This window comes from Equus quagga, chromosome 2 (genome assembly GCF_021613505.1).
Source record: "Equus quagga isolate Etosha38 chromosome 2, UCLA_HA_Equagga_1.0, whole genome shotgun sequence".
Lineage (NCBI taxonomy): Eukaryota > Metazoa > Chordata > Mammalia > Perissodactyla > Equidae > Equus > Equus quagga.
Genome location: NC_060268.1, coordinates 50,525,071 through 50,551,584, shown reverse-complemented (window position 1 = coordinate 50,551,584; position 26,514 = coordinate 50,525,071). Strand labels below are relative to the sequence as shown.

Sequence of the window (26,514 nt, the reverse complement as noted above, 5' to 3'; positions counted from 1 at the left end):
ATGTGATTTGTGTTTTCGTTACTGTGCTTAAACATAGCATTTTAAAGCAGAGTATTTCACTCTGCTTTCCTTTCCCACCCATCCCCCTTAGCATTTTTCCTGCTCCTCTTCTGCTGGACCAGACTTGGGCTGGCCCCAGATTCCCTGTCAGAGGCCATGACCCAGGTGTCACAGCAGTCCTACTGCTGGCCTCTTCTCTGAATAATTATATGGGGGGTATTGTGTTGGAGGGACAGGCTTGGGGGCAGTGTAGTCACCCTGGCTGGCCAGACCAAGGAGCTCTCCAGTCGGACTGCAGGGGAACAATGGGCCTGAAAAGGCTCACACAAAACCTTGTAGCACAAAAGATTAAATTAAAAACGGACATTTAGCCAGACACGAGGTTTCATCCTTCAGAATTTCACCTTTCTCAGTTACTCTGAGCATTTCCTACCTAGTAGTTTCAGACTTCACATATGCTGACCTTATTTCAGCAAATTTTCAGATTGCTACTTACCTTCGCATATATAGTCTAATATATTTGACTATTTTTAATGCTTTGGAAACTATCTTAATTGTGACACTTTGTTGCTGACAGAGGCAAAACTTTTCTATAGCAGTATTTTAAGTAAACAATTCAAAGTAGTGCATAGTGATTTTTGAAGTAATGCTTTGTAGTTTCTTAAGACATTTTATTCAGCCACTCTAGCATGTTCCGTGTCTGTAAATTGAACAAGTGGCAGGGGATTGTCCTAAAGTAGATGTGATTGCTTCATTTTCCTTTGGTCCTAGGAGGACTACTTTTCCCACCACATGCGAAGTTTCTCTAGAAGGATTGGGAATAAAACTCATCAAGTCTTTACCAGATTTGAATTTTAGAAATGATGTCAGAGGTGGACTCACTCCTGTGGAGTAAGAGTTTTCTCATGGTCCTGAGCTCCAGTTTTCTCTTAATTTTATCTACCCCTGACCTGTGCACCCTGGCCTGGCTCTTTTCAAGGCTTCTGGAGCCTCACCAACAAGCAGCAGCTGAAATAAACAGGCCTGGTTTTCATGACCCCAGTGTTGTCTTTTAATGTTGGTCCACAGCTAAACACTTTGTAAATAATTGTTTTCTATTATGCATTTTCCAGGAAACTAAACTTCTGGATATGTTAGTATTACAACAAAGAATTCATAAAGTTTGAATGGATGTCCATCAGTTTTATTGTCCAAGTTCCTCTCTAATCAGAGAATACTTGGTCTTTGTAGTTTTTGGAGGGAGGTATGGTGTGGAAACTTCCTATTAAGTGCACCTATTAGTTTTTAACTTTTATGTCTTAAAGAAGTGTAGGGACAGAACAAGGATCAAAATTTGAAAGGATTGGAATTCTTAAATGTTTTCTCCTTAAAGTAAAATTAACTTAGTCCTTAATGTTTACAGCTTTGATTTTTCTGCTTTTGTTCTCTTGTGTATTGATTACTTTGAATGTACTTAATATCACCTGTTTATTCAGGGCCTACAAACTGGCCTCTTTCAGAGAAAGCCTAAAACCCAGAAGTGGGCAAAAAAGGGATTTAAGTCACAAAGCCACTCAGTAGGAGAGGATGCCGTTCTTTAGGATGTATTCTCTTAATTTATACATATTTTCATGTGTTTTACTATCTGGCTTCTCAAACATTAGTGATTATAGGGTCCCTCGCTTTATAAAACAGGCCCAGAAGCACTGATTTGCAGCTGAAAGACAAGAAAAATAACTTAAAAAACAGCTACTCTTTGTTGTAGAAGATACTATAATTGATGCTCATAAGGATGGTTTTGAGACATCAAAAAAAGTTTCAGTTAGGGGGCCGGCCCCGTGGCCGAGTGGTTGAGTTCGCACACACTGCTTTGGCAGCTCAGGCTTTCGCTGGTTCTGATCCTGGGCGTGGATGTGGCACCACTCATCAAGCCATGCTGAGGCAGCATCCCACATGCCACAACTAGAGTGACCTACAACTAAAATATACAACTATGTACTGGGGGGCTTTAGGGAGCAGAAGGAAAAATGAAAAAAAATCTTTTAAAAAGTTTCAATTATTCCTAGCATACTAAAGAATCAGGGAAGTCTGAAATATATTTTTGGATATTTTATATAGAAAAATAGGTAATTCTTAAAGGAAAACTGGTTTACTTATGTAGAAGTGTCCTTATCTATAAAACAAGAATAATAATTCTTATTTTATAGGGTTGTATGGATTATTTAAGATAATGCATATAGAAGTACATAGTAGCTTGTTGGCATATAAAAGATAATACATTTTCCCCAATTACTTTATTACCAAAGCAATCCATATTTATTGTAGAACATGTAGAAATACAGGAAGCAGAGTAACTAAAAATTCTACCACATAGACATAGATACCACTGTTAACATTTTGGTACACAGCAGAAGATAATGCATTTTCAATGCCCTTTAGAGCTCTGCCTCCAATGTCCTACCACTTCCTTGCTACTTAGCTCCGTGTTTTCTGCTACCCCCAGCCCCAACTCCTTCCTGATGAGTTTACTCTGTTGAAAGACCTATATACCAGATGTCATTCTTACCCTTGGTGACTTCTCTGCAGTATTGGACATTGTCAACCTCTCTTCTCTTGACATCTGTGACATTTTACCTTCCTGATTCTCCTCACTTCCCTTTTCACCCCCAGATTTCTAATTCCTGCTGTTTTTCCTCTCCCTTGGCACCCGGTCCTCTGTGTAGATGACTGCTGAATGTGCTTCTCCATCCTAACTGCTGGCTCCAGCCCACACTGTGAGTCACCCACTGGTCAGCTCCACTTGAATGTTCCTCTGGCATCTCTGATTCAGCATGTCCTTGGCTCTGCCAAGCATATCCTCTTCCATTTCTTTTGGTCGACCCAGACTGGAAAACCTTAGGAGCTTTCTTACTTCTTGTTCTCATTTGTCCCGTCCCTCAACAATTCCGTTTAGTCAGCTGTCTTCCGTGTCTATGTAATAAAATCCTCAATGCCTAGCCTGGCTCTCAAAGCTCCCCAAAATCTGCCCCCAGCCTGACTTTTCTCTGTGACCTCTTTCCTGCACCCTTTACTGAGCTCTCTTCCCTGTTACTCACCCCCCATACATGGGTCCTATCCCTGAGCCTTTGCTTATACTCTGCCCTTGGTCTCTTCTTCCCTATGCTTCCTATAAGGTCGAATTCTGCTCAAATGCACTTCTATGAAGCCCTCCCCACCCCCTAAACTAGTAGTAACCATTCCTTCTTTTGGATTCCCTTAGAGTTTTAACAAATCCCTTTGCAGCAGTTATTCCTGTCTTGTAGGTACTTAATTGTACCTTTGTCTTAGCCCCCCTAATGCACTGTTGCCTAAATAAGTTTGAGAACAACTGATATATTTCAACTTCCTAATCTTAAAGGTGGTAAAACTGACATCCAGGAAACTGCCTTTGCAGCCACACAGCTACTAAATCCAAGATTAAAATCCCCTAATTCTCAAACCACTCTCTCCTCTACATTTGTTTATTTAGCACTAAAGAGCACTTCCTAAGTGCCAGACGTTTTCCTAAGCATTTTACACATATGTACCCATTCTCTACATCAGGAAACTCAATCCAAACCCAAGAATCACTACACCAGATTTCTTGGTGTAGTGATTACACCAGCCTGCCTTTCTCCAGGAGAGGGAGCAAGGATGAGGAGTTATGGGATGGTAATAGTAATTATTTAAATTATTACTGTTGATATTTTTATAGTATGTTATTATAATTGTTATTACATAGGCACTCTTTTAGACACTTTATGTGAATGAAGTTATTTCCTCCTCCCAACAGCCTCAAGAGGTAGATGCTATTATCATCATCATATTCATTTTCTGGATGATTTTAACCAGGGTACAGAGAGAGAAGAAAACTTCCCCAAGTTACACAGTAATGACCAAGCTAGAATTAGCATCCAGGCAGTCTGGGTCTGACATCTCAGCCTTTAACCACTGTGCTAGACTGTCTCTTAGTAGCACTGATTCATTAGGAAAGTTGTCTTATTTCTGTTTGTCTCAGCATCCTCCTCTGTAGAGGACAGGTGACAAAAACAATACGTAGCTCACAGGGTTTTTAGAAGTTCCTTTGTAATATTTACATGTATGACAAACAGTAATCCATGGCAGCCCTTCTCCCTTCTTACTGCTTTGCATTTCATTTGGTGAAACTTAAGCAACAGCTCTAGTTCATGCATACCTGTTGTGAATTGCTCATTCCTCAGTTTCAGCTGATGTCTGCACAGCTCTCATCTTTTTAGCTAGAGGAGTGGGGTCATCACTGTTCTTACAGACACACAAATGCCATCTAGTGATGGAGAAGAGAAGCACAAGTTAATCAAGTAAAACTGCAAGGAGGCATGGGTTTTCTGTTGTTTTATGGTCTTTAGGAACTCTATTATGCCGAAGTTTTTAATAGGTTACTTAAGATATTACATAAAGATACAGTTAATGTACTATTGTTGTTAAATCATATACTTTTAGATTGGAATTAAACAGTTTCTTGATCAGAGCATTGTTAAAAGATTTTGGCATTACAGAGAATCTCATTTTATTAATCTTCCTTTTTCTTGTTCTGAGTTGTAGTCACTGAGGGTAATAAACACCTAATTGTTAAAACTGGATATGATTAACAGGATGAATTAATTTGTTATTTCCATCTGCTTGCTGTTTCTAATGCTAGTCCTCAAACTCTTCCATATTTCCCTTTCATGAAACAATCTACTCTTCTTCCATTAGGGAAGAAGTCTATTAAGTTGTTTTCCAAAGCATTTATAATCATCAGGTTGTTTCTTTGTTAGCAGATGAAAGATTATTAGATTAAAGTGGAAGACGTGGGTGAAGGTGGATTTGACACTGAGAGGATTATAAACCATGTGACGTGGTTGCCAAAACAGAAGCGTTCTTAGTGGTCATAAACACAAAACACAGCTCCTTCAATCATACATACAAGTCACACACACACTTGAGAGGCTTTGCCTGCTCTACGCACCAGGGAATGTTAATGAGGACAGAGAGGATTTGCTAATTGCTAATTTGCTGAGGTTCTGGATTCTAGACCTTGCTTGATATTCAACCATCTTTGATATTCATTTAACTTCACAAAGATGATTTCTAAATTTAAGTTCACTATATTTTTGGTAGTACTTTTTCTGTTCTCCCAGGCAACTTTATTCACATAATAACAACAACAATTAATTTATGTTTTTACTAATTATAGGAACTGTGCAAAGTCCTTAGTAGGCATGATTTCATCTAATACTCTTAAAATCCCTATAAGAGCTTATATCTCTATTTTTCAAATGAAAGTAAATGAGGCTTAGAAAGCTAAGAAACTTGCTCGAGACTATACAATTAGTGAATAATATATACAGACTATTGATTTACCAGTCTATCTCCTTTGATAGATAGAAATGAAAAGTAAGAGTTATATCTTTCTAATCCTTGAGTCTTTCATACGGTGTCTTTTAGTAGGCACTCGATAAAAGTTTGTTTGATACCTATGAACTCCTCCTTGGCCAACCAGACTCTGGTTCTAACTCCTCCTTGTGTAAAACAAACTCAAGTAGAAGAGTTGGTGGTAAGAATGAATCAGAAAGGAAAGAAGGTGAGGCAAGTCCCAGAGCAGGTGGAGAAGATAAAAAGTGTGTAGCCATAGCAATGTTTCAGGAAGGAGATCTTCATTTTTTGGCCAAAGGTTGACTTCCTAATAAAGGAAAGAGAAGCTCATTTTGCTGGGACCACAATCACTTTATGTTAAGCTGACACTCCAGAGCTGAACTGTGTTAAGTCAAAACTTTTAGGGTCAGATAAGTGTTAAATTAATTTGAGCTTTCTTTCCTGACCCATCATCTTTATATATTGCTATATCTTTAAGCAAGTTTAACGCTTAATACAAATACTACCAAGCTGAGCCATCACCCCTGGGACCATTAAGAATTAGTCCTGTGAGGAGTAATTTTTATTCCTCTCGTGTTGAATTTTGAAGGGACTGGAACCAACCCTCTCCCCTCTCTCCCTTTCTTTTCCTTCCCTCATTGGGTTTTGAGGAGGCCTACACTACTTTCTGTGGCTGCTCTTCCTGACTTTGCTGTTTTCCCCCTAAACCACATAGTCTAAGTCTGCTGTCTCGTGTAACCAAGCACCGCATATGTGGCAATGCTTGACTCAAGAAAGGCGGTGACAGGCCTTGGGAACAGGGTGGCATTTCACAGTGTTGATCTTGGGTCTCTGCTTTGTCCTTTATGTATCAGAGGATCTTTGCAGAATTGTGCAGTTTTAGGGCTTGTGCTGCTTAATGCTGAAGTGCATTCTTTGTGCATTGACCTGTGTTTATTATATTTGTCCTAAACTCAATTTTTTTACCCTTTATCTTTAATTCTGTTAATTATGTAGCTGTTCTCTGTTTTCTTTCTTAGCTGATGACTCTCATTGCCTGATAATGCTCATCTTAACATTATTTGAGGGCTCTGGTCCCTGGGTCCCTCTGAAATTTACAAACAGAACATGAAATCGGATTTCGAACAAATTGACGAACAAGAATGAGCCGGGTTGTTCCAGGGTCTCTGGATCCTAACAAACCAAAATAATGTAGTGACTAGATTTTGAGATTGGAGTCATAGATTTTAAAGCCAAAGAGGAGCACATGGCAAATCCACATGGCCCACTGCTCAGCTTGGCCCCAACCTGGCACTATTAATTTTTTTAAATGAGATTCTTTGTAAAGGGTAAATCACATGAAAACAAATGTGAATGGGATTTCCCTCTCCTTTAAATTATTTTTTCTATGTAGTGTGTCCTATAAATTTATTTTTTCTACTAAAATAATTTCCAAAATGACCCTGGTTCTTGTTTTATCTTTTGTGTGTGGATAGAAGGGAATCTCATGCACCCAGTGTACTCGTTTTGCCCACTCGATGGTTTCCCTTTTCCTGACCTCAGGTGAACTAGCAGAAGAAGGAGCCTGGCCCTGGGGGAGGATGCTCTGGCTGCTTGAATGATGTCCAGCTGGGCATCGGAGGAGCTGCAGGTCCTCGTGTTGGGCTTGTTGGAGTCTGTGCTGGGTGCGGCTGAGCTGGGTGCTGGCCAGGGGCTGGGTGTGTTAAAGGAAGCAATTCTGTTTTCTCGTCTTCTCGGGACACATAAGCTGCTTCTGTCTGATCCACCAAAAAAAAAGGTTTGTTTCTGGGTTTAAAATTTAGAGTAAGCAGTTCGTTTTTTAAAGAGGAAGAAGGGAAAACTTAAAGAATCAATTTTAGGACTGAAAAAAAATAACCATTCCAGAGAAATATTCATGAAGCGTAGATGGATTGTTTTGCACAGTAGAAAAAAGATTAATCTCTCCACCTGTACTCGTAACGCTCATTGAAATCAGCTTTCTATGAGAGAGAGCTGTATCCATGTCTGGCTTCTTGAGAACATGAGCTACTTGAGGCAAATTCTGTCTTATCCTTCTTTTTCTGTATCTGCTACATTCCTGACATAATACCTCACACTCTGGAGGTTTTCCTGAAGATGCTCTTCTGGGTAGAGACAGAACAAAGAAATATTTTTGAAGCTTGCACTATGAATTTATAAAGAACTAGGCTACAGAGAGCCAATTGAATTCCATTTGTACCCATTCAGAGGGCGTATTTGTAATATTGAATTCAAGTTGCAGTTAACTAATGAGTTCAGCAATATGTTAGGAGAAAAGAAAGAAGAAAACAGATTCAAATGAAGTAGCCATTAATCTGAACCGAACCTTTGAATCCCAGAATTTCAGTGCTGAATGTTGGAAATCATGAGTGATAAAATCCAAATGTGTTTCTCTGTTTTCTGGTAGTTATTTTATAAAATGTTTGAAAATATTTCTATTTTAAAATTCATTATAAGAAGACAGGGGCTGGCCCTGTGACCGAGTGGTTAAGTTCGCAGGCTCCGCTACCGGCGACCCAGTGTTTCATCGGTTCGAATCCTGGGCACAGACATGGCACTGCTCATCGAGCCACGCTGAGGCGGCGTCCCACATGCCACAACTGGAAGGACCCACAACTAAGAATATACAACTACGCACCCAGGGGCTTTGGGGAGAAAAAGGAAAAAAAGATTTTTTTAAATCTACCAAAAAAAAAAGAAGACGGGCTGGCCCCGTGGCTGAGTGGTTAAGTTCGCACACTCCGCAGCAGGTGGCCCAGTGTTTCGTTGGTTCGAATCCTGGGCGCGGACATGGCACTGCTCATCCACCCACATTGAGGCAGCGTACCACATGCCACAACTACAAGGACCCACAACGAAGAATATACAACTGTGTACCGGGGGGATTTGGGGAGAAAAAGGAAAAAATAAAATCTTTAAAAAAAAACCAAACAAACAAACAAAAAGAAGACAAACTTGCTTGCTATGACAAAGACACATATATTTATGTAAATTTAAAGGCCCTGTACTTTCCCATAGAAAACTCCACAGCTTCTTGGTTCAGCTTTGTGTGACATTGGACATTGTGTGACACTGGACATGCTACTTAACACCTTTGTACCACAGTTTATACAATGGGAATAACATAGATCTTATAGAGTTTTGTGACACTCGAAATAACATACCTGAAAAACATTTTCCATAGAATAATCAAATGTTGTTAGTTTTCCTACCTTTCTATCTAGAAAGTACAGAAATTTTCTGAGCTGTATAAATTTTTCTTCTTGTGTTTTTAATTTTGTCAAAACAAATAGAAATAAAACTTTTATATTTTAGGACAACCTTTTGATGTGCTTTAATATTTGATGTTAGAATATATTTATCAGAGCCAGCCCTGATGGCCTAGTGGTTAAAAGTTTGCAACTCCACTTTGGTGGCCCGGGTTTGGTTCCCTGGTGTGGAATCACACCACTCGTCTGTCAGTAGCCATACTGGAGCGGGGGCTCACAAGGAAGAACTGGGATTTACAACTAGAATATACAGCTGTGTACTGGGGCTTTGGGGAGGAAAAAAAAGAGGTAGGGAGTTTTTTTTTAAAGATTGGCACCTGAGCTAACAACTGTTGCCAATCTTCTTTTTTTTTTTTAATTACTTTTTCTCCCCAAATCCCCCCCAATACGTAGTTGTATATTTTAGTTGTGGGTCCTTCTGGTTGTGGCATGTGGGATGCTGCCTCAGCATGGCTTGATGAGTGGTGCCATGTCCACGCCCAGGATCCAAATCGGCAAAACCCTGGGCCACTGAAGCGGAGCGTGCAAACTTAACCACTCGGCCACGGGGCTGGCCCAAATATATACAACTTTTATTTGTCAACTGTACCTCAGTAAAGCTGGGGGAAAAATGAAATGCATTATTTCTGAATAGTATTTATTTTTACCCTAAGTACTCTAGTTAAATGTTATCACAAACAGTTACATTTAAATGTATTTATATCATTAAACTATTGAATATCTTATAAAGTATATCATTTAAACTTTATAATCATTTATTTCCTCAAAGGCTTGAAAAAAATTTTTGTTTTAATATGCATGAGACAGACTTTAGTTTTTGTATTGTGATGGTTAATGAGCACCCAGTAGAGGGAGCTCCAACCCATCGTTCTTGATGAGTTTAGCTTTCAACTTGATAACCCAGGTTTGCGGAAAGGGCACACTTAGAAATAAACTTAAATAACACATGGTTATAAAAACTTTCAAAACTACTAAAAGATGATCATTGTAATTCTTCTTAACTTTGAGGAGGAAACAATCTCGCTTTGATTTCCATGCTTTTAAGTAATCTCCCATGAAATAACTAAACAAAAACTTCTACATATGTAACCTCTTATAAGTGATCCATCGCACAACCCAAGGCTTTTAAAATAAAAAATCTGTCTCTGGTCAGTAGAGGAGGAGGAGGAAGAGTGGTGGTGATAATGTTATTGTTTGAAGGGAAGGTAAGTAAAGTAAAATTTTAAATAATTGGTAGATAGTCACAATGACAATGTTATACATTCTCCGGTGAATTGCTGAGTCATTGTGTAGGAGAGGGAGAGAATGAAAATTTCATTTTACTTGGAATTGTTATGCACTGAGAAGGTTTTTAAACCAAAATCTAGAAAGGCTCTAGCACCCTTGCTCATATCTAGAGTGCTGGACCTAATTATTACCTGTTGGTTTCTTTATAGACCCCAGAAGAAAATATCATGTGAGGCTGCTGGCTTACAGCAACATAGAGGATGGCTACCAGGCAGACCAGACAGCCAGCACTCCAGGATGCGTGTGTAAGGAGCTCATTTCACTATGGCTCACACTTCTTTTTCTCCTCCTCCTCCTTTAAATTTAAGTCTCATTACTACTTGGAGACTTGGTGGTTTTATTGCCCTATATCCTCCATGGTGCCTAACATAGTGTCTTGAACAAGTATGTGCTCAGTAAATATTTAAGTGAGATATATTTAATTATAAGAATCTGTTTTAGTTTTGCATGCAAAAGACCATTAGAAATTTGACTGGGTAAAATAGCCATTGAATACTTGCATACTGAGTTTTCTTTTATCTGCTTTAACCTTGAGGCTAATTATTTCCTTCCAGTTGCTGTTCAGTTTTATTGCTTGTAAGAGCTGTTTGGTTTTATTGCTACTGAAGAGGATTTCTGGCTATTTTTGGCTGCTAGCCTGACTTCTCTCTGCTTCTGTTTTCCGCTTTAAGTATTGATAATGTTTGATTCCTTATCTAACTCATGGAAGAGTTGCTCAGATTGGAATGACGTATCTCTAGACCACTATAAATCTCTGGTGGAAGAAAGACCTGGTCAACTTAGGGTGGGGTATTATGATTTTACCATTTTACCACTTTCTACATTAAATGTTATGCTGTGTGGTAAATTAGCATTGTCTTTTTCAATAGCTGTTCGAGATCGGATGGTTCCTCCTCCACCACCACCCCACCACCTCTATGCGAAGGCCAACACCTCGTCTTCCATCTTCCTGCACTGGAGGAGGCCTGCGTTCACCACTGCCCAAGTAATTAACTACACCATCCGCTGTAACCCTGTCGGCCTGCAGAATGCTTCTTTGGTTCTGTACCTTCAAACGTATGTAGCTTCTATTAATAGTTGTTTTCTTTGCTTTCCTCCCCACTCACACTTCTTACCATATTGGGCCAGCTTGAGCTTCAGCTGTAAGCATTTGTCTCAGAACTTATCCTACTTATAAAATGGCTGGAGATTTTGCATCTTTAACATAGTTAGTTCTGAAAACTGCATTTTTTGACATTTAATTTTCATAAATGATTTTTTTATTTCCCCAGCCTCATGCAACAAGATTAGGCAGGAAGCTATTATTACTTTCAAGTGGCCAAACTCAGCATGTTTAAAGAAAGAAACAAAAGACCATTTTCATGTTGGCATCAAAAAATAAAGCTAGTTATTCTGTTTTCTAGGTAATAGAAAGATGCCTACCACTATGCTTTAAAAGACTGGTTTGACTTCCAGTATTTCAGAGGAAATCCCTCTGTATTGGGACATTTCTACACTGTTAATTTCCTAGTTTCCTCTCAGAGAGGCAATGTGTAAGCTTATGTCTATACCAAATGTATGTTAATAGTCAAATTAGATTGCTACTGTTTTAGTCTAAAAAAATTTTTTTCCCTTTTTTTATTGCAGTAATATTGGTTTATAACATATAAATTTCAGGTGTACACCATTTTATTTCGATTTCTGTGTAGACAAAATCGTGTTCACCACCCAAAGACTAATTACCATTCATCACCATACACATGTGCTCTATTACTCCTTTCACCCTCCTCCTAAAAAAGTTTTTTAAAGAAAATGAGGAGTTAATGAATAATAGTAATAATAGTGGTCGATACCTGTATTGACTGGAAATACTAACAATCAATGTGCTATCAGCATTAACAACTTCATCACTCATTGTTATAGATCAGAAACTCACATGTTGGTTCAAGGTCTGGAACCAAACACCAAATATGAATTTGCTGTTCGATTACATGTGGATCAGCTTTCCAGTCCCTGGAGCCCCGTTGTCTACCAGGCTACTCTTCCAGAAGGTAAAGAAAGCACCTCCCCTATGGGCTTTATCTAAATGTTTAAAAAATATGTGTGTAGTTTTAAAGAGAATACTGCCATGGTTGCTACCCACCAGTTGATGTGTATATATTTGTTTTGTTTCTTAACTTTTGAAATTTCTTTTCCTTTATTATATTTAAAATTTCTTTCCTCTCAGTGTTTGTATTGCACAAACAAGGGGGCTTAAATTTAAGTGTCTTTTTAGGGGAAACTAAGTTTTTTTTAATCAAGTGTGCTTTTCAAGGCTGCTCCCAAATTATTTGAAAGGAAAGTAAGTGACTAATGTATTTAATGTTAGGAGCCCACAGTAGAACCTATTTCTGTTTGAGTGGTGGCTTGATGCTGTGCGTAGTGCAGTAGATATGATGCCTGATAGGGCACCAGTTCTGAAGCTTACCTATGGCTCTCGCCAAGATACTTTGCGTCTCTAGACCTGCATTTCCTCTTCTCTAGAATGAGGGTGAAGGACTGGATGATCTCTAAGGACCATCGCAGCTCTGTATAATCATGCTGAGAGAAAGCAAAAGGCATTTACTTCAGTGAGCATAGGGCTGCCTTGCGGTGGTATTGGCAGTATTCCAAATGTGATGCCAAAAAGCAGCTCTTCAGACTTTTAGCTCATATTAAACCTGGGGTCAACTAAAATCCCAAGACTTCACCACTTTTCGTGGATATAAATTATTATTCTAAAGTCTGCCCTATAAACTGACTGATTGACAGTTTTTTGGGCAATGACTAAATGTTTTGGTCTCAGAAGTGCTTTCTTCAGTGGCTTCCTGGATCAGGTTAAATATATGTTCTATACATTTTAGTAAGAAGTGTAACTTAGATTCAGTATCTAGTGGAGTGAGACTCAATGTCTAATGGGAAGATGCTACTGGTGGAACTGCAAACCTTTCTATTTATCTATTTGGCAAAACAATATCAAGAGCCCTAAAAATGCTTACAACCTGTGACTTAGTAATTCCCCATCTAGGAATTTACCATCTCCTTTATATTTTTTTTTTAACATTTTGAACATTATAAAAATGAAATAAACTTTCAGGAAAAGAATAAAAAATACTGTTTTACTATTATCATTAATGATCTGTAAAAGCTGTGATTTTTAGATGTTTTTATAGTGGTTTCTAGTTTTCAAACTCTTTTCTATGCCTATCAGTCTATTAGCCAGATATTTGAGTGTTTATGGCCATTTTATCCTAGTGATGCCATATTTTCTACATGTGTGCACAGCACCAGCAGGCCCACCAGTTGGAGTAAAGGTGACGTTGATAGAAGATGACACTGCTCTGGTTTCTTGGAAACCCCCTGATGGCCCAGAGACAGTTGTGACGCGCTATACTATCTTATATGCGTCCAGGAAGGCCTGGATTGCAGGAGAGTGGCAGGTCCTACACCGAGAAGGTAAATACAATCATAAATTACCAAACAGGATAAAAAGTAAGATTATCAATGATATAAGGAAACAAAGGGAAAGAGGGATCTAGAGTTTGTTTTGAATTTTTATTTATGAAGTAGCAAATTGTGAAGCATTTTGATTTTATTCTGGGAGCATTGGAAGCCATCGACGTGTTTTAAGCATGAGCGTATGATTCACGTTTCAGAGAGATCACACTGACCATTGTGAATAGAAGAGGTTTGGTTGAGGAGTAGGGGAGGAGTAGCACAGACAGACTAGTTAGTAATTGTAGTGGTCCAGGAAAGAGGTGGTAAAGGATTGAGGTGGAAAGGAGAGGATGGCTCAAAGATATTAAGGAGGTAAAATCAACAGGGCTTGCTAGCTTAAGGAGAGAGAGAGGCGGGTGAGGGAGGGAGAATTTGTTATAGATAATTGCTAGATTTCCAGTGGGGGTGTGTCTTGCCCGGGAGCAGCAAACACTGAAAGAAGATCTGGTTTAAGAGAGAAGACCTTTGTACAGCTACTGAAATGGTCTATGTGCAAATACATTGACCCATATGACACTAGAGTCCACTTAAGTACAGAGAAAAGCTGGGTAGGGCTTAAGAACACTGAATTTAACTTTTTAACACCAATTTTTTTTTAGCTGAGAAAAACTGAATTCTAAAACTCAGTGTTCTTACTGCATGCTTTTATCGTTATATCCTCTTTAAAGTTTTTGGATCTTTCATTTGGACAAGTCTCATATGCCACTTTTTAATTAGGCCCTCGCATAAATAGTCAAACTTCATTATTTTGGCACTTTCTTAATTCAGACATGCATGCTGGGAAAGGAACTGTTTGTCAAGCAATGAAAACTTAAGAATTTCAAGAAGGAAATTTGTTGGCCATCTACATATTCTAAACACTTTACAGTACTAGGCACTTCTATATACATTTTACCTTTTAGGGGAATAGCTACCCAATTAAGAGAATATACTTTAAAGACATTGATGTGGGGGCCGGCCCGGTGGTTGAGTGGTTAAGTTCTCCTGCTCTGCTCCAGCGGCCTAGGGTTTTGCCAGTTTGGATCCTGGACCGGACATGGCACCGCCCATCAGGCCATGCTGAGGTGGCGTCCCACATGCCACAACTAGAAGGACCCACAACTAGAATATACAGCTACATACTGGAGCACTTTGGGGAGAAGAAGAAGAAAAAAAGAAGATTGGCAACAGATGTTAGCTCAGGTGCCAATCTTTAAAAAGAAAAAACAGACATTTACATTGATGTAATATAAATGCAGTTGTAAAATAAACAAATGGCAATTTTAGCTAGAATTTTGATAATTGTATATTCATATGTTTCCTAAAACAGAAGCCCCACTAAATAATGATTTCCTAGCCACTGAAGAGACTTGAAATTACTAAGTACTTGCCATCAATACAGTTTTATATTTGTATCAATTATCTGTTGCTAGCTAGCAAACCACTCTAAACCTTAACCATTTTATTTTCTCACAATTCTGTGAGTCAGCAATTTGGTCTGGGATCAGCTGGCTAGTTCTTCTCTTGGTCTCTCCTGAGGTCACTTATGTGGCTGTAATCATCTTACAGTTTCAACAGAATGTGGGTAGCTTAAAAACAGCAAGGGAGAGTTCCAACATCAGAAGAGAGGAAGGAAGCCCCATGTACAAAGCTTTTGCAAGCCTCTGCTTGCATCACGTTTGCTAATATCTCACTGGGCAAAGCAAATCACGTAGGCAAGCCCAGAGTTAGTGTAGGAAGGACTGCCCACAAGTGTAGCTAGATGGAGGCATAATTTATTTGGGGCTATTAGTCTTAAAATATACCACAATATTCTTTTTTTTTAATTGAGGTAAAATTAATTTATAAAATATACATTTCAGGTGTGCATCATTATATTTGGACTTCTGTATAGACTACATCATGTTCACCACCAAAATGTACCATACAAATGTACCACAATATTCTTAAAATGTATAATTCGGTTTAACTCCAAAATGATTTATTGGCACAACATTTGATCAAAGGACTAACATGATTTCATGAGATGTTGTCTATAACTATTAATAAAGGATTTTGATCACATGAGCACATACCTCATTTAGCTCTTCATTGTGTACCTGCCTAAAACTAAACAGTATTTTGTTTTGGTTCCTTTCAATGCATTAATTTGTCAGTTTCAGACAAGGCTCAGAAAACAACATTTTGCCTCACTGATGGCCCATGAGTGAAGTGAATTGTAATTGCAGGTTTTTGTATTTATACAAGCCTGTGTAACTACATAATCATGCATAGAGAAAAAGTAGTTTTCCTAGTATCCTGCTTTTGTGATTTTAAGAAACATTCTCGGTGTAAAGCTTTGTCTTTTGTTAAATGTAGAGAACCTTTTTCATAGCTAATGCTAGTAATTCTTAGAGAACAAAATAAACAATTATGAGTAAAAAGCAATTTAGTTTACTTTTTTGAGAGAGAAAAATATAAAGGGTTTGAGTCACCCACTTTGAAACAAATGCAAAGAATACAACATGGGATTTAAAGAAAAAAATAAAATGTAAAATAGTCTTTAGTATCTAATTATGGCAACTTTGGGAAAGGTAAAAGATACAGAAAAAGATGGGGTAAAAAAGAAGAGGGAGAGTATCAATATCTCTTTCCTGTATGTCTGTTAATCTTCTTCTACACATATTATGTTTATACATATTTACATGTTTAGTTAATTCACATATTTATTGCCAAGTGGAATAAGATTTTTTTTCTTAGTCAAAACATTAAAAAAATGTTCCTGGTGACCATATGATATTTGCGGCTAAAATTGTACATGGTGAAAATGGTTGGAGCAGAAATGTGATATGAAATTATGCTTGTGTGTAATATAAAGTGGATCAGAAATTATAGCCCTTACCTTCCTCATATGCAGTAAATCAGCACAAACTACTCAATTATTTTAAAATCTGAAAGGCACTGTGGGAAATCATGCTCCACCACAGTAGTTCCTGAACTCTGTTGCTCAAAGTATGAGTTTCCCAAAATTGTAAAGATGCCCTTCTTTGAAACAAAACGTTCCTTAACTAAATAAATTTGAGAAACATCATATATTATTTCCTCCTATTAGAGATTCACATTGGAAATTAAAGTCGTTCAATAAAGGAATCCATTTAACTCAACGTTTGCCAAATAAATTGGACTGCTAATAGTCGAACATAGTGATCTAGTAAGTGAATTCTTACTGAGTGATTACTGTGTGACTGGCTCTTCTCTAGGCATTGGCAACAAAACAATGTCCCTTCCCCATTGGAGCTTACATCTCAGGCAATACACAAACAAACATATAAATATTCAGGTAGTGTCATAAGTGCTATAAAGAGAGCTACGATATGGGGAAGAGACAAAGTGACAGAGGTAGTAAGGTAAGTTCTTTTGGAAGAAATGACATCTGAGCAGAGCCATGTGGATATCTGAGGAAATTGTATGGGCCTTGAGACAGAAGTGTGCTTGGCATGTTAGAGAAACAAGAAGAAGGCCAGGGAGGCTAGAGTGAGGGGAAGAGCAGGTAGTGGGAAATGAGGGGTTGGGGGTGGGGGGTAACCAAGAGTAGATCTTATAGGACAGACTTTATGGACCACAGATTTTATTCTAAGAGAGGTGGAAGACATTGGAGGCTTTTGATCAGATTTACATTTTAAAGGGATTACTCTGGCGGCCACCTGAAACAGCCACCTGAAAAATTGATTCTAAGGAGGTAAGAGTAGAAGTTGGGAGATCATTAATACACAGGTGTCCACGTGAGAGTTGGTGGGCGTTTGGACAGGAGTGATAACGGGGAAAGTAATAAGAAGCTATTAGAATATAATTTGAAATAACAGCCCGCTAGATTTGCCACAGATTGATGTGGAATGTAAGAAAAAAAGAGAAGGAGAATTGGTGGGGGAAGTCAAAGGTTTGGTTTGAACATGTTAAAATTCGAGATGTCTCTTCGATGTCCAAGTAGAGAGGTTGAGTAAGCAGTGGAGGGTTAAGTGCACGGGAGAGGTGTGGCCTAGTGGTATAACTTAGAAGTCAGCAGTGTGTAGATGACATTTAAAACTGTGGAACTGGAGAAAGATCACTTAGAGAGTGTGGACAGAAGCGAGGTCTCACTGCATTCTGCAGCACTTCTCCCACCTCGAAATCTTACCATTTGCTTTTATATTTTCAAGGAACACTCCTTTGGTGACAAATAGCTCATATTTTAATGTAAGTTTAATCAGCATTTACTGAGAATTGTCTTGTACAAAGCATTATGCTAGCCACTATAAGCTGTTCAAATATGAAAAAAATTTCCGTTCTCCAGAAAGGGCAGAGGGCGAGGTCAGAGCTGAGGAAGACAACTTAACTTGCGTTGAGTATATACTCTTGTGTCAGACACCTGCAGGTTTATTTAATCCTTATAATAATTTTATGAGGTGGGAATTATTGCCCCCAGGAGGAAAGTAAAGTACAGTAACGTGCCCCAAGTCACAAGTTACTTGGTGGGTAGCATGCCAGCATTTGATCAATATTGCTCCAAGACTGAGCCTGTCACACTGTCGGGTATGTGAAACTCCTAGTCTAGCTAAAGATTCAGACAGATATAAAAGGCAGTAGACTGAAATAATCGCACTCACTGAGATTGAGACAGTCTGCTGAGAAAATACAGACAGTCAGATCACTTTACTCTTTGAGAACTGCTTTGACTGTGCTCACAGGGAAACCAGAATGTTAGTTTCCCTTTTTGGTCTGAAGGAAGACTCTGGAAGGAAGGGGAGTGCACATACACACAGTGCCCAGCTTGTCCGCTTATAAATTTAATTAAATGAAGAGACTTTTAATTTCTGGTAGTGATTGGTTTTTGCCAAGCACTTTTTAAAATTAAATGTAAAGTATTCTATGATCAACAGAAACTCTATTGATTTATATGTCTATTTGTGAAGAAATTGAAATGCTCTTCCTTCTAGCTAATTGTGACATGTCACAATACTTCTTTGTTTTTTAATTCACCTGCCTGAGAACATGGTAACAGTGGAAAGAGTCTTCCCGATTCTGAATAAGGGTCGGTTTGTTTATTTAACAGTTGTGTACTCAGGTTGCTCACACTCCCTCCGGGCCAAGTTGAAACCAAAGAACATGAAAACAAGCCGTGTTTGGCTCCTCACATAGCCATTGGGTTCGGCTGCCTCACGCCATGTGACCTGCAGAGGTGGCCTCTGAATCATGACCTTAGCTCTAAGATCACCCCACATTTCACTTGCATTATGAAATATACTCTAGCAAGTTCACTAGAGTAGCCAGCTCTGGCCTGGAGGTATCTGCCACAAGCTATTGTAAGCTCTTTGAAGCTTTGTAAAGATGCCCTGAGTCGGGAAAAAATGAGATGAAATCACTGGAGGAAAGCTAGGTTCCCCTGTGAATAGCCACCCACAGATGCTGTACTGGAACAACTTTCTGGTTGAATTTCTATTACACCTCCTTTCTTAACGTTAGGATTAATTCCTAGGGTGGGAGTCCCTTTTGTAAGAAAAATACTTCAGTGCAGTGGCAGAACGAGAGCAGACAGACCCCTCAAGAAATAGCAGTACCCAAATAGGGATCCTTAGCAGTCATGCCAACAGAGAAAATACCTTTCAGTCCCAAATATCTTACATAAATTCAAATGATGATTACTTTTGGAGAGAAGTAGATGCTAGGCAGATTGCTGGTGATAATTTTGGTAGTTAATCTGAGGTCTAGGTCTTCAACACTCTGAGGTTCCTACATGACTTTGACATTTTATTTCCTGTTTATATTTAAGAAATCTTAGGATAATGATTAGGAGGGTGAAAAATATGGTCATACTTTCAAAAATAATTGTGTTATTATTTCTAATTTAAGAAGTAAGAACAAGATCATCTGTCACAGTGATTACCACGAGCGGTTTAAACATTTCTAAAAGAAAAAACAGACTCTCACTTTGGATTTTAAAAATCTAATTATAATTGTTAGATCTGAGTTCGTTATACCGTTCTCTCTTTACCTGTGTTTGAAATATTCCATAATAAAGTATTTTTAGTGCTCTTTGTATCCATATCTATATAAAGAGTAAAACATTATACACACGTTTTAAAAATAAAGGACCATGGTGCCAGCCCAGTGGCATAGCGGTTAAGGTCATGTGCTCCACTTCAGCGGCCCAGGGTTCACTGGTTCAGATCCTGGGCATGGACTAGCACTGCTTATCAAACCATGCTGTGGCAGGCGTCCCACATATAAAGTAGAGGAAGATGGGCGTCGATGTTAGCTCAGGGCCAATCTTCCTCAGCAAAAAGAGGAGGATTGGCAGCGGATGTTAGCTCAGGGCTAATCTTCCTCAAAAATATAAAATAATAAAATGAAAATATAAAAAAATAAAGGACCATAATTGTGTGATTGAAAAAAATGAATAAAAGGTAAAGTTTTCTTAATTTGTAATTGATATAGGGGCAATGACCATGGCCTTGCTAGAAAACCTGGTGGCAGGAAATGTGTACATCGTCAAGATATCTGCCTCTAATGAGGTGGGAGAAGGACCCTTTTCAAATTCTGTAGAGCTGGCAGTACTTCCAAAGGAAACTTCTGAGTCAAATCAGAGGCCCAAGCGTCTAGATTCTGCTGATGCCAAAGGTCTGTATGCTGCCCTAGTCCCTGATTTTTCTTAAGAAAATAGAATACATATGTGTTCTTCAACTCCTCAGCACTTTATTTCTGCCCCTACCGTGGCCGTATGCCGAAACCTGCTCCTGGAGTTGTTGCTGGTGAGGTCCTGATGCTGTGGAGTCTCGGAGCTATTCTCTGCTCTCCCAGAAGGAGACAAACCTACCTCAGAAGTAACTGCATTTTTCAGACCACTGTGTCCCAGTTACTTCTCTTCCCAGCTGTGCAGCCACCAACACAGACGAGCCACACCCGCATGAACTGGTGGGAGTAGGCTTCCTGGGAGGTTTCATGGGAATAAACAGCAGTGGTGGTTGTGGTGTTCAAGCTAAGAAGAGCATGGTTTTCATTAAGAGTTTTTACCACAAAAAAAAAAAAACAGCCTTTCCAGAGAGAAAGTTGTTTCTCTCCAGAAAGCATTTGGAAATAATATCTTCAAAGAGCCACTCTCACTCCACTCAGGGCAACTTCCTTCTGTTCTGAAGGAAGCGGGGGACTCCTGTGGTACAGAGTCGACTAGGCACCACCTTTTCCTCCTCTCTGGGGGAGTGGGCCTGGTGTGTCTGCACTGGGGGCAAGGAACAGCTTTAAATGGAGGAAAAGCAAGCTGAACTCAGGACAGCATTAAGGATTCCTCGTTCCTTCGAGGGTAGTCATTCAGTGCTGCGTGTGCGTGTGTATGTGAGTGTGTCTGTGTGTTTTTGTGTGTGTGAAAGAGAGAGACAGACTGGGAAGGAGAGGAGAAAAAAAGAGAAGGGCAGGGCAGTCAGATTTCAGCACAGGAAGGAGGTGGCCACGGTAGCTACCATCTCATCAGGGGAAGTGGAGAGCAGGGCTCACATTCCCTTCCCAAATACCTTGCTACTCAAAGTGTCTGAGGACCAGCAGCATGAGAATCACCTGAGAGCTTCCTGGACATGCCGAATCACAGGCCCCACCCCCGACCTGGTGAATCACAATGTGCATTTTAACATATCCCCTGGTGACTCATATGCATATTAAAATTTAAGAAGCAGTGCTATGGAAATGCAAATACGTACATGGAAAACTAATCTTCTATATACATACACATCTGCTTTTAAGGTAACATGACATGAAAGCTATCCTTTGGTTCCTCAAGGAACATCTCTGCCTTGTGCCTTTTAGCATTATAAATTATTAACTGATGTTCATGTTTGATATAATAATTTATTATCTAGAACTCATATTTAAAGTCTTCAGTATTGGAAGATAAACCCATCTTTGAGAGAACTTATGAAAGAGTAATGTGTGTCTTTTCTGCTTAGACACAGAGGCCAAGAGTTTTCCAATGAGATAAAGGAAAACTATAGAAAAGCAAATATCTGAGAATTAGGATAAATAGAATCATTTATTTTTCTGATTGATTCTCAGTGAATGTGTTTCCCCTTCTAGTTTATTCAGGCTATTACCATCTGGACCAAAAATCAATGACTGGCATTGCCGTAGGCGTTGGCATCGCCTTGACCTGCATCCTCATCTGTGTTCTCATCTTGATATACCGAAGTAAAGCCAGGTGTGTTTCCATTGCTAGCGATGTGGAGGTGGTTAAAAAACATTTAAATTGCAGTAACCACAAGAAGCAAATTGAAATCAAGTGCCTTTTAGAGTAACTGGGATTTCCCACTTTAAAATTATTGTTACTTGAGTTCTTACAGCTATAGAGGTGTGCTCACTTTGGAAGGCTATTATTTTCTTGCCATTTGAAAAATTACTCTGCCAATAAAATATTCTTAAATGAGGTCGTAGTTTCCTCATTTCCTTAGTATTTTGAGAAAAACAAAGGATGTCCTTGGGGTTGTTTGTTTTTGTTTTTTTTTAATGACACTATCTGATGTATCTTCTGCTTGAGAAGATTTTTTTACTGTCTGGAATAGTTTCATATTTAAGTAGCCTGGAATGCCTGGAGCTCCACTCTCACCACCACAGGGCATACATTTCGGATTCTCCAGATATGGATTAAAACGTGTAATAACTGGAGATTGGTTCTCTATAAACTCTGTCAAAAAATCTGATCTATAGTTGGACTTCAGCTAAACTCTCAGCATTCGGTGAACTTGTCTCTTTCTAACCTTTATATTTTGGCTTTTGCTTTTATTTATTTTCTTAAGGTCTTTTTTCAATTAAAAAAATCAAAGTCAAATACATATCACTTTTAGGTAATTCCAGTTACTAGACTCCTTCCATTAGCATAGGTTATTCAGAGTTTACTCTCTTTGCTTTTGGTACTTAGGCATAGAAACATACTCAGAAAATCTTTTGTATTAATGAAAGAGTTAGTGCTAACATCTTTTTGTATATTGAACTGGCTTAGTTTTACCGTCCAAGTTTCTCACTTTCAGAATTTTTAATAAACTCTTTATGCACACTGTTTTAGTGATGCCTAAATCTTGCAGAAGTTCTGCTGTAAATTTGCCATCATTAATCAGCAAGTGAATTGTTATGTTAGTGTGACACACTGCAGACCTGAAGGAGAATGTTTAAATTAAAAATTATAATTTCTGCACAAATTGTAAATAATCAACAATACTAAATAATAGCACTTGGGGAATATTAAGTTTTTTATTAAGTGTTTGTAAAAAGTAATTTTATATAAGCAGATATTGGGGCAAAAAGAAAGAAAAAAGCTTCCTCAAGTCATAAAAGTTTGCAACAATGAGTTGGAGTTAAAATCTGATTACTTAGTTTCTAAAGATATTTGAGAAATAGCATTAAACAATTCCATTGTTTTCAAAGTTGTGATTATAGGCCAAATCTGGTACATTTGCCTATATCTTCTGTGAAGTTAGAAGTTTCTTCTTCTTGCAATATCTTAGAAAATCATCAGCTTCCAAGATGGTACAGAATGGCACTCAACATTTATCTCGGACCAGTGCCTCCCTAGCTAGTGGCAATGAAGTAGGAAAGAACCTGGAAGGAGCTGTAGAAAATGAAGAATCCTTAATGCCGATGATAATGCCAAACAACTTCATTGATGCAAAGGTACTCCCAGCTGAGAGACTGACTTGCTGTGTAATCCTTTCCTCCATTCATCTTCTCTTTATGTGTAAAATTTACTTACTAAAAAGTTATATATTGAATGTATTTTATCCGTACTCCACTTAAGGAAATGTAGAAGAGTTTCACCCAGATCATTCCTTATGTGAAATATTTGAGGAGAAGAAGGTAGGGTTAGATAAAGGATAAAAGAATAAAGAATGAAAGAGAGAGAGAAAAAATGAGAAGTTAGTGTAAATTCAACTAGATGGGATTATATGGAGCTAAGATGTCTTAAATAAGGACACCAGGATCATTCATCTATATATACTATAATTTAAACTTCCTTGTATTTTCCGGGTGGACAATTTTTTTATTAATCCATTTTAGACTTAGTTTGATTGATTTTTGAACTGAATTGAGCATCAGAACATTCTGGGTAAGAATAACATTTTAAAAATATGGAACATCTCAATAGATGTCTCAAGATCCTTCCCTTTGTGGCCTGAGGAAGTTGGAGATAGTAATGTCATTAGAGGATGTTACTTCATGTCCTTTCCACTATGTGTAATAATAGTACAGTGATAAGCATTACGAGCACCAACTAAAAATTATTTTTAGTCACCCTGCAACATTAGATAGTGTGCATTATTGTAATAGCTCTCTTAACCAATGTGCTATAAATCAGGCGTCAGTAAACTACAGCCCAGCCCAGCCCATGGCCTGTTTTTGTATGGTCACCCCTTGAGCTAAGAATTTTACATTTTTAAAGGTAGTTTGGATAAAGAAAAAAAGAAAAGAAGAAGGAGAAAACGTGATAGGGGTTATATGTGGTCTACAAAGCCTAAACTCTTTATTCTCTGGCCCTTTACAGAACAAGTTGGCCAAATACTGCTATAAATTATTTTTCCCCAACACTTCCCTAAAATTTAGAATAACAAAAATGTAACAAAATTTCAGACAATTTTTCTATTAAATTTTATACAATTGTATTTAACAGATGCAATCTACTTGTATCCAGCATAGTGCTATGGGCTATAAATATTATGGGTAAATAAGAATGAATTGATTTTTGCTACTCCCCTTGTCTTTTTTGTTTGCAATTTAATTTAGCTTTTATTTTCTAATAGAAATGTAAGCCATTCAATTTATTTCAAATTAATCTAAAACATTAGAAACTAAAACTTTTAAATTAAGCATAAGAAGTACTAAAATACACTGTGGTTCTGTTACTACTTACTTGGAACTAGACATGAGAAAGGATTGGGGAGAAGCAGAGTGGGAGGAAGATGTGGAAAAATAGAGGGAGAATCTAAAGTGAAAGGAGGCAGTGCAGAGTGGAGGCCTGAGTGAAGGAGAGAAGCCAGTTTAGAGGACAGATCTTTTGGGTTACCCTAAGGCTTGATCCCCCATCTGTTGCCATTTTGTTGAATGTATGTGGGCCCATTTTTTTTCTCCCCAAATGCTTTTAAAATTTTTCAAACATCTGGAAAGGTTGAAAGAATAATATGAGGAATGCACAAATAATTGTCAATATCTTATCATTTTTTCTCTCTCTCTCTCTTTTTGTTTGCTGTCCCATTTGAAAAGAAGTTTTGGAATCATTATGCTTCATCCCAAATACTTCAGCATATTTATCTCTCTTAAGAATAAACCTATTGAGGCCAGCCCCGTGGCACAGTGGTTAAGTTCGCATGTTCTGCTTCAGCAGCCCAAGGTTCGCTGGTTCGGTTATTGGGTGCAGACCTACCCACCGCTTGGCAAGTCATGCTGTGGCAGGCGTCCCACATAGAAAGTAGAGGAAGATGGGCACAGATGTTAGCTCAGGGCCAGTCTTCCTCAGCAAAAAGAGGAGGATTGGCAGCAGATGTCAGTTCAAGGCTAATCTTCCTCAAAAAAAAAGAGAAGAAACCTATTATATCTTTCTGATCGCTCACAAATACCCTGAATTTGTTGTGTGCTGCTTGTGTAAAAGAAGAAATAGTGATTTCTTTTAAGAAGAAATAGTGATTTCTTTTAACAGTTAAATATTTTGTGTACTACTTGTGATAAACTGAAATCTATAATAGCAAGATATTTACATTTTCCCCTTTTATTTCTCTAGGGAGGAACGGACCTGATAATTAATAGCTATGGTCCTATAATTAAAAACAACTCTAAGAAAAAATGGCTTTTTTTCCAAGATTCTAAGAAGACGAAAGTTGAGCAGGTAACCCACCTAAATGAGAAAAGTCTCTGACAACCTGTGGTATATGAAATGATAATTTCAAAGAGAGGAAAACATAAATGAATGCGCTAATTTCTGTGTTTTCTGTCTGGATGGGATTTTATTAATTTTGGGCATGACTCTATGGAAAGTCATGGTGGGTGATTACTGAAATGACAATCGGAACAGTGATCAGAGCTGTAGTTTTCAGTGGGGAGTAGGGGCAATGGAGAAAGGGATGGGGTAGGAGCGTGCATCAGAATCCCTGAAGAAGCATGTTGACACTTCACTTGACCCAGTAATTCTGATGTGCTCCTACTCCTTGGTGGGGAACCCTGACCTAGACAAACCCTTCATGATGATGACCTTTCACCCATGTACTTGAACAGTTTGCTATCTCAGAATATATAGAACGTGTAAAACCAGATTTATTATTTTTCAGAGCCCTCTATTGTCACTGATGGTGTTTTATGTATTTTTGCCCAGCCTCAAAGAAGATTTACTCAAGCAGTCTGCTTTTACCAGCCAGGCACTACTGTATTAATCAGTGATGAAGACTCCCCCAGCTCCCCGGGTCAAACAACCAGCTTCCCAAGACCCTTTGGTGTTACAGCTGATACTGAGCATTCGGCAAATAGTGAAGGCAGCCATGAGACTGGGGATTCTGGAAGGTTCTCCCACGAGTCCAATGATGAGATACACCTGTCTTCAGTTATAAGTACCACCCCCCTGACCTCCAGTTCCTTCACTGGCAGTGATTCTGGTGGGGATCCCTCACTGAGGAGATGTGAAGACCCTGCAGTGCCATTGGATGCTGAGCAAACTTCCTCTTCCGTTCTGCAGCCCCCATCTGCCATGATGTGCTTTGATAAAAATGATTTTCCAATCTAGACAGCCATGTTCAGGTATTCTCACCTTTGAGCCTGTTCGAAGGACAATGAACAGGGAGCCAAAGCCTTTTGTGAAAATCTTGATGTCTTATTGGGTATTTCAGCTTTTTTTGAATGTGTTTTGTTTTTTATTTTTAAACTCACATATTTTGAATGTTTCGTTGTCAGCAATGTGAAAAGACAGTCAAGATATTTGACTGGATTATAAAATATATCACTGGAGCGAAGGGAAGACTTTCGAAAGCCCCTTTGCTGACTATCTACCTCAGTTTGCCAGGTGGTAAACTCAGAAGACAACTTTGTTACCTCGTTTGTTGTGATA

At 38.5% G+C, this 26,514-nt stretch overlaps 1 protein-coding gene across 1 annotated transcript in view; it reads left to right on the top strand.

Moving 5' to 3' along the window:
* Positions 1-26,193, top strand: part of PRTG (protogenin) — a 108,385-nt gene extending 82,192 nt beyond the window's left edge. Inside the window, exons 12-20 of the mRNA XM_046652745.1 lie at positions 10,115-10,210; positions 10,835-11,021; positions 11,868-11,995; positions 13,248-13,418; positions 19,890-20,072; positions 21,516-21,636; positions 22,937-23,102; positions 25,201-25,305; positions 25,789-26,193. Coding sequence (XP_046508701.1) covers positions 10,115-10,210; positions 10,835-11,021; positions 11,868-11,995; positions 13,248-13,418; positions 19,890-20,072; positions 21,516-21,636; positions 22,937-23,102; positions 25,201-25,305; positions 25,789-26,193 — 1,562 coding nt within the window. The remainder of the gene's footprint in view (positions 1-10,114; positions 10,211-10,834; positions 11,022-11,867; positions 11,996-13,247; positions 13,419-19,889; positions 20,073-21,515; positions 21,637-22,936; positions 23,103-25,200; positions 25,306-25,788) is intronic.
* Positions 26,194-26,514: the final 321 nt, after the last annotated feature.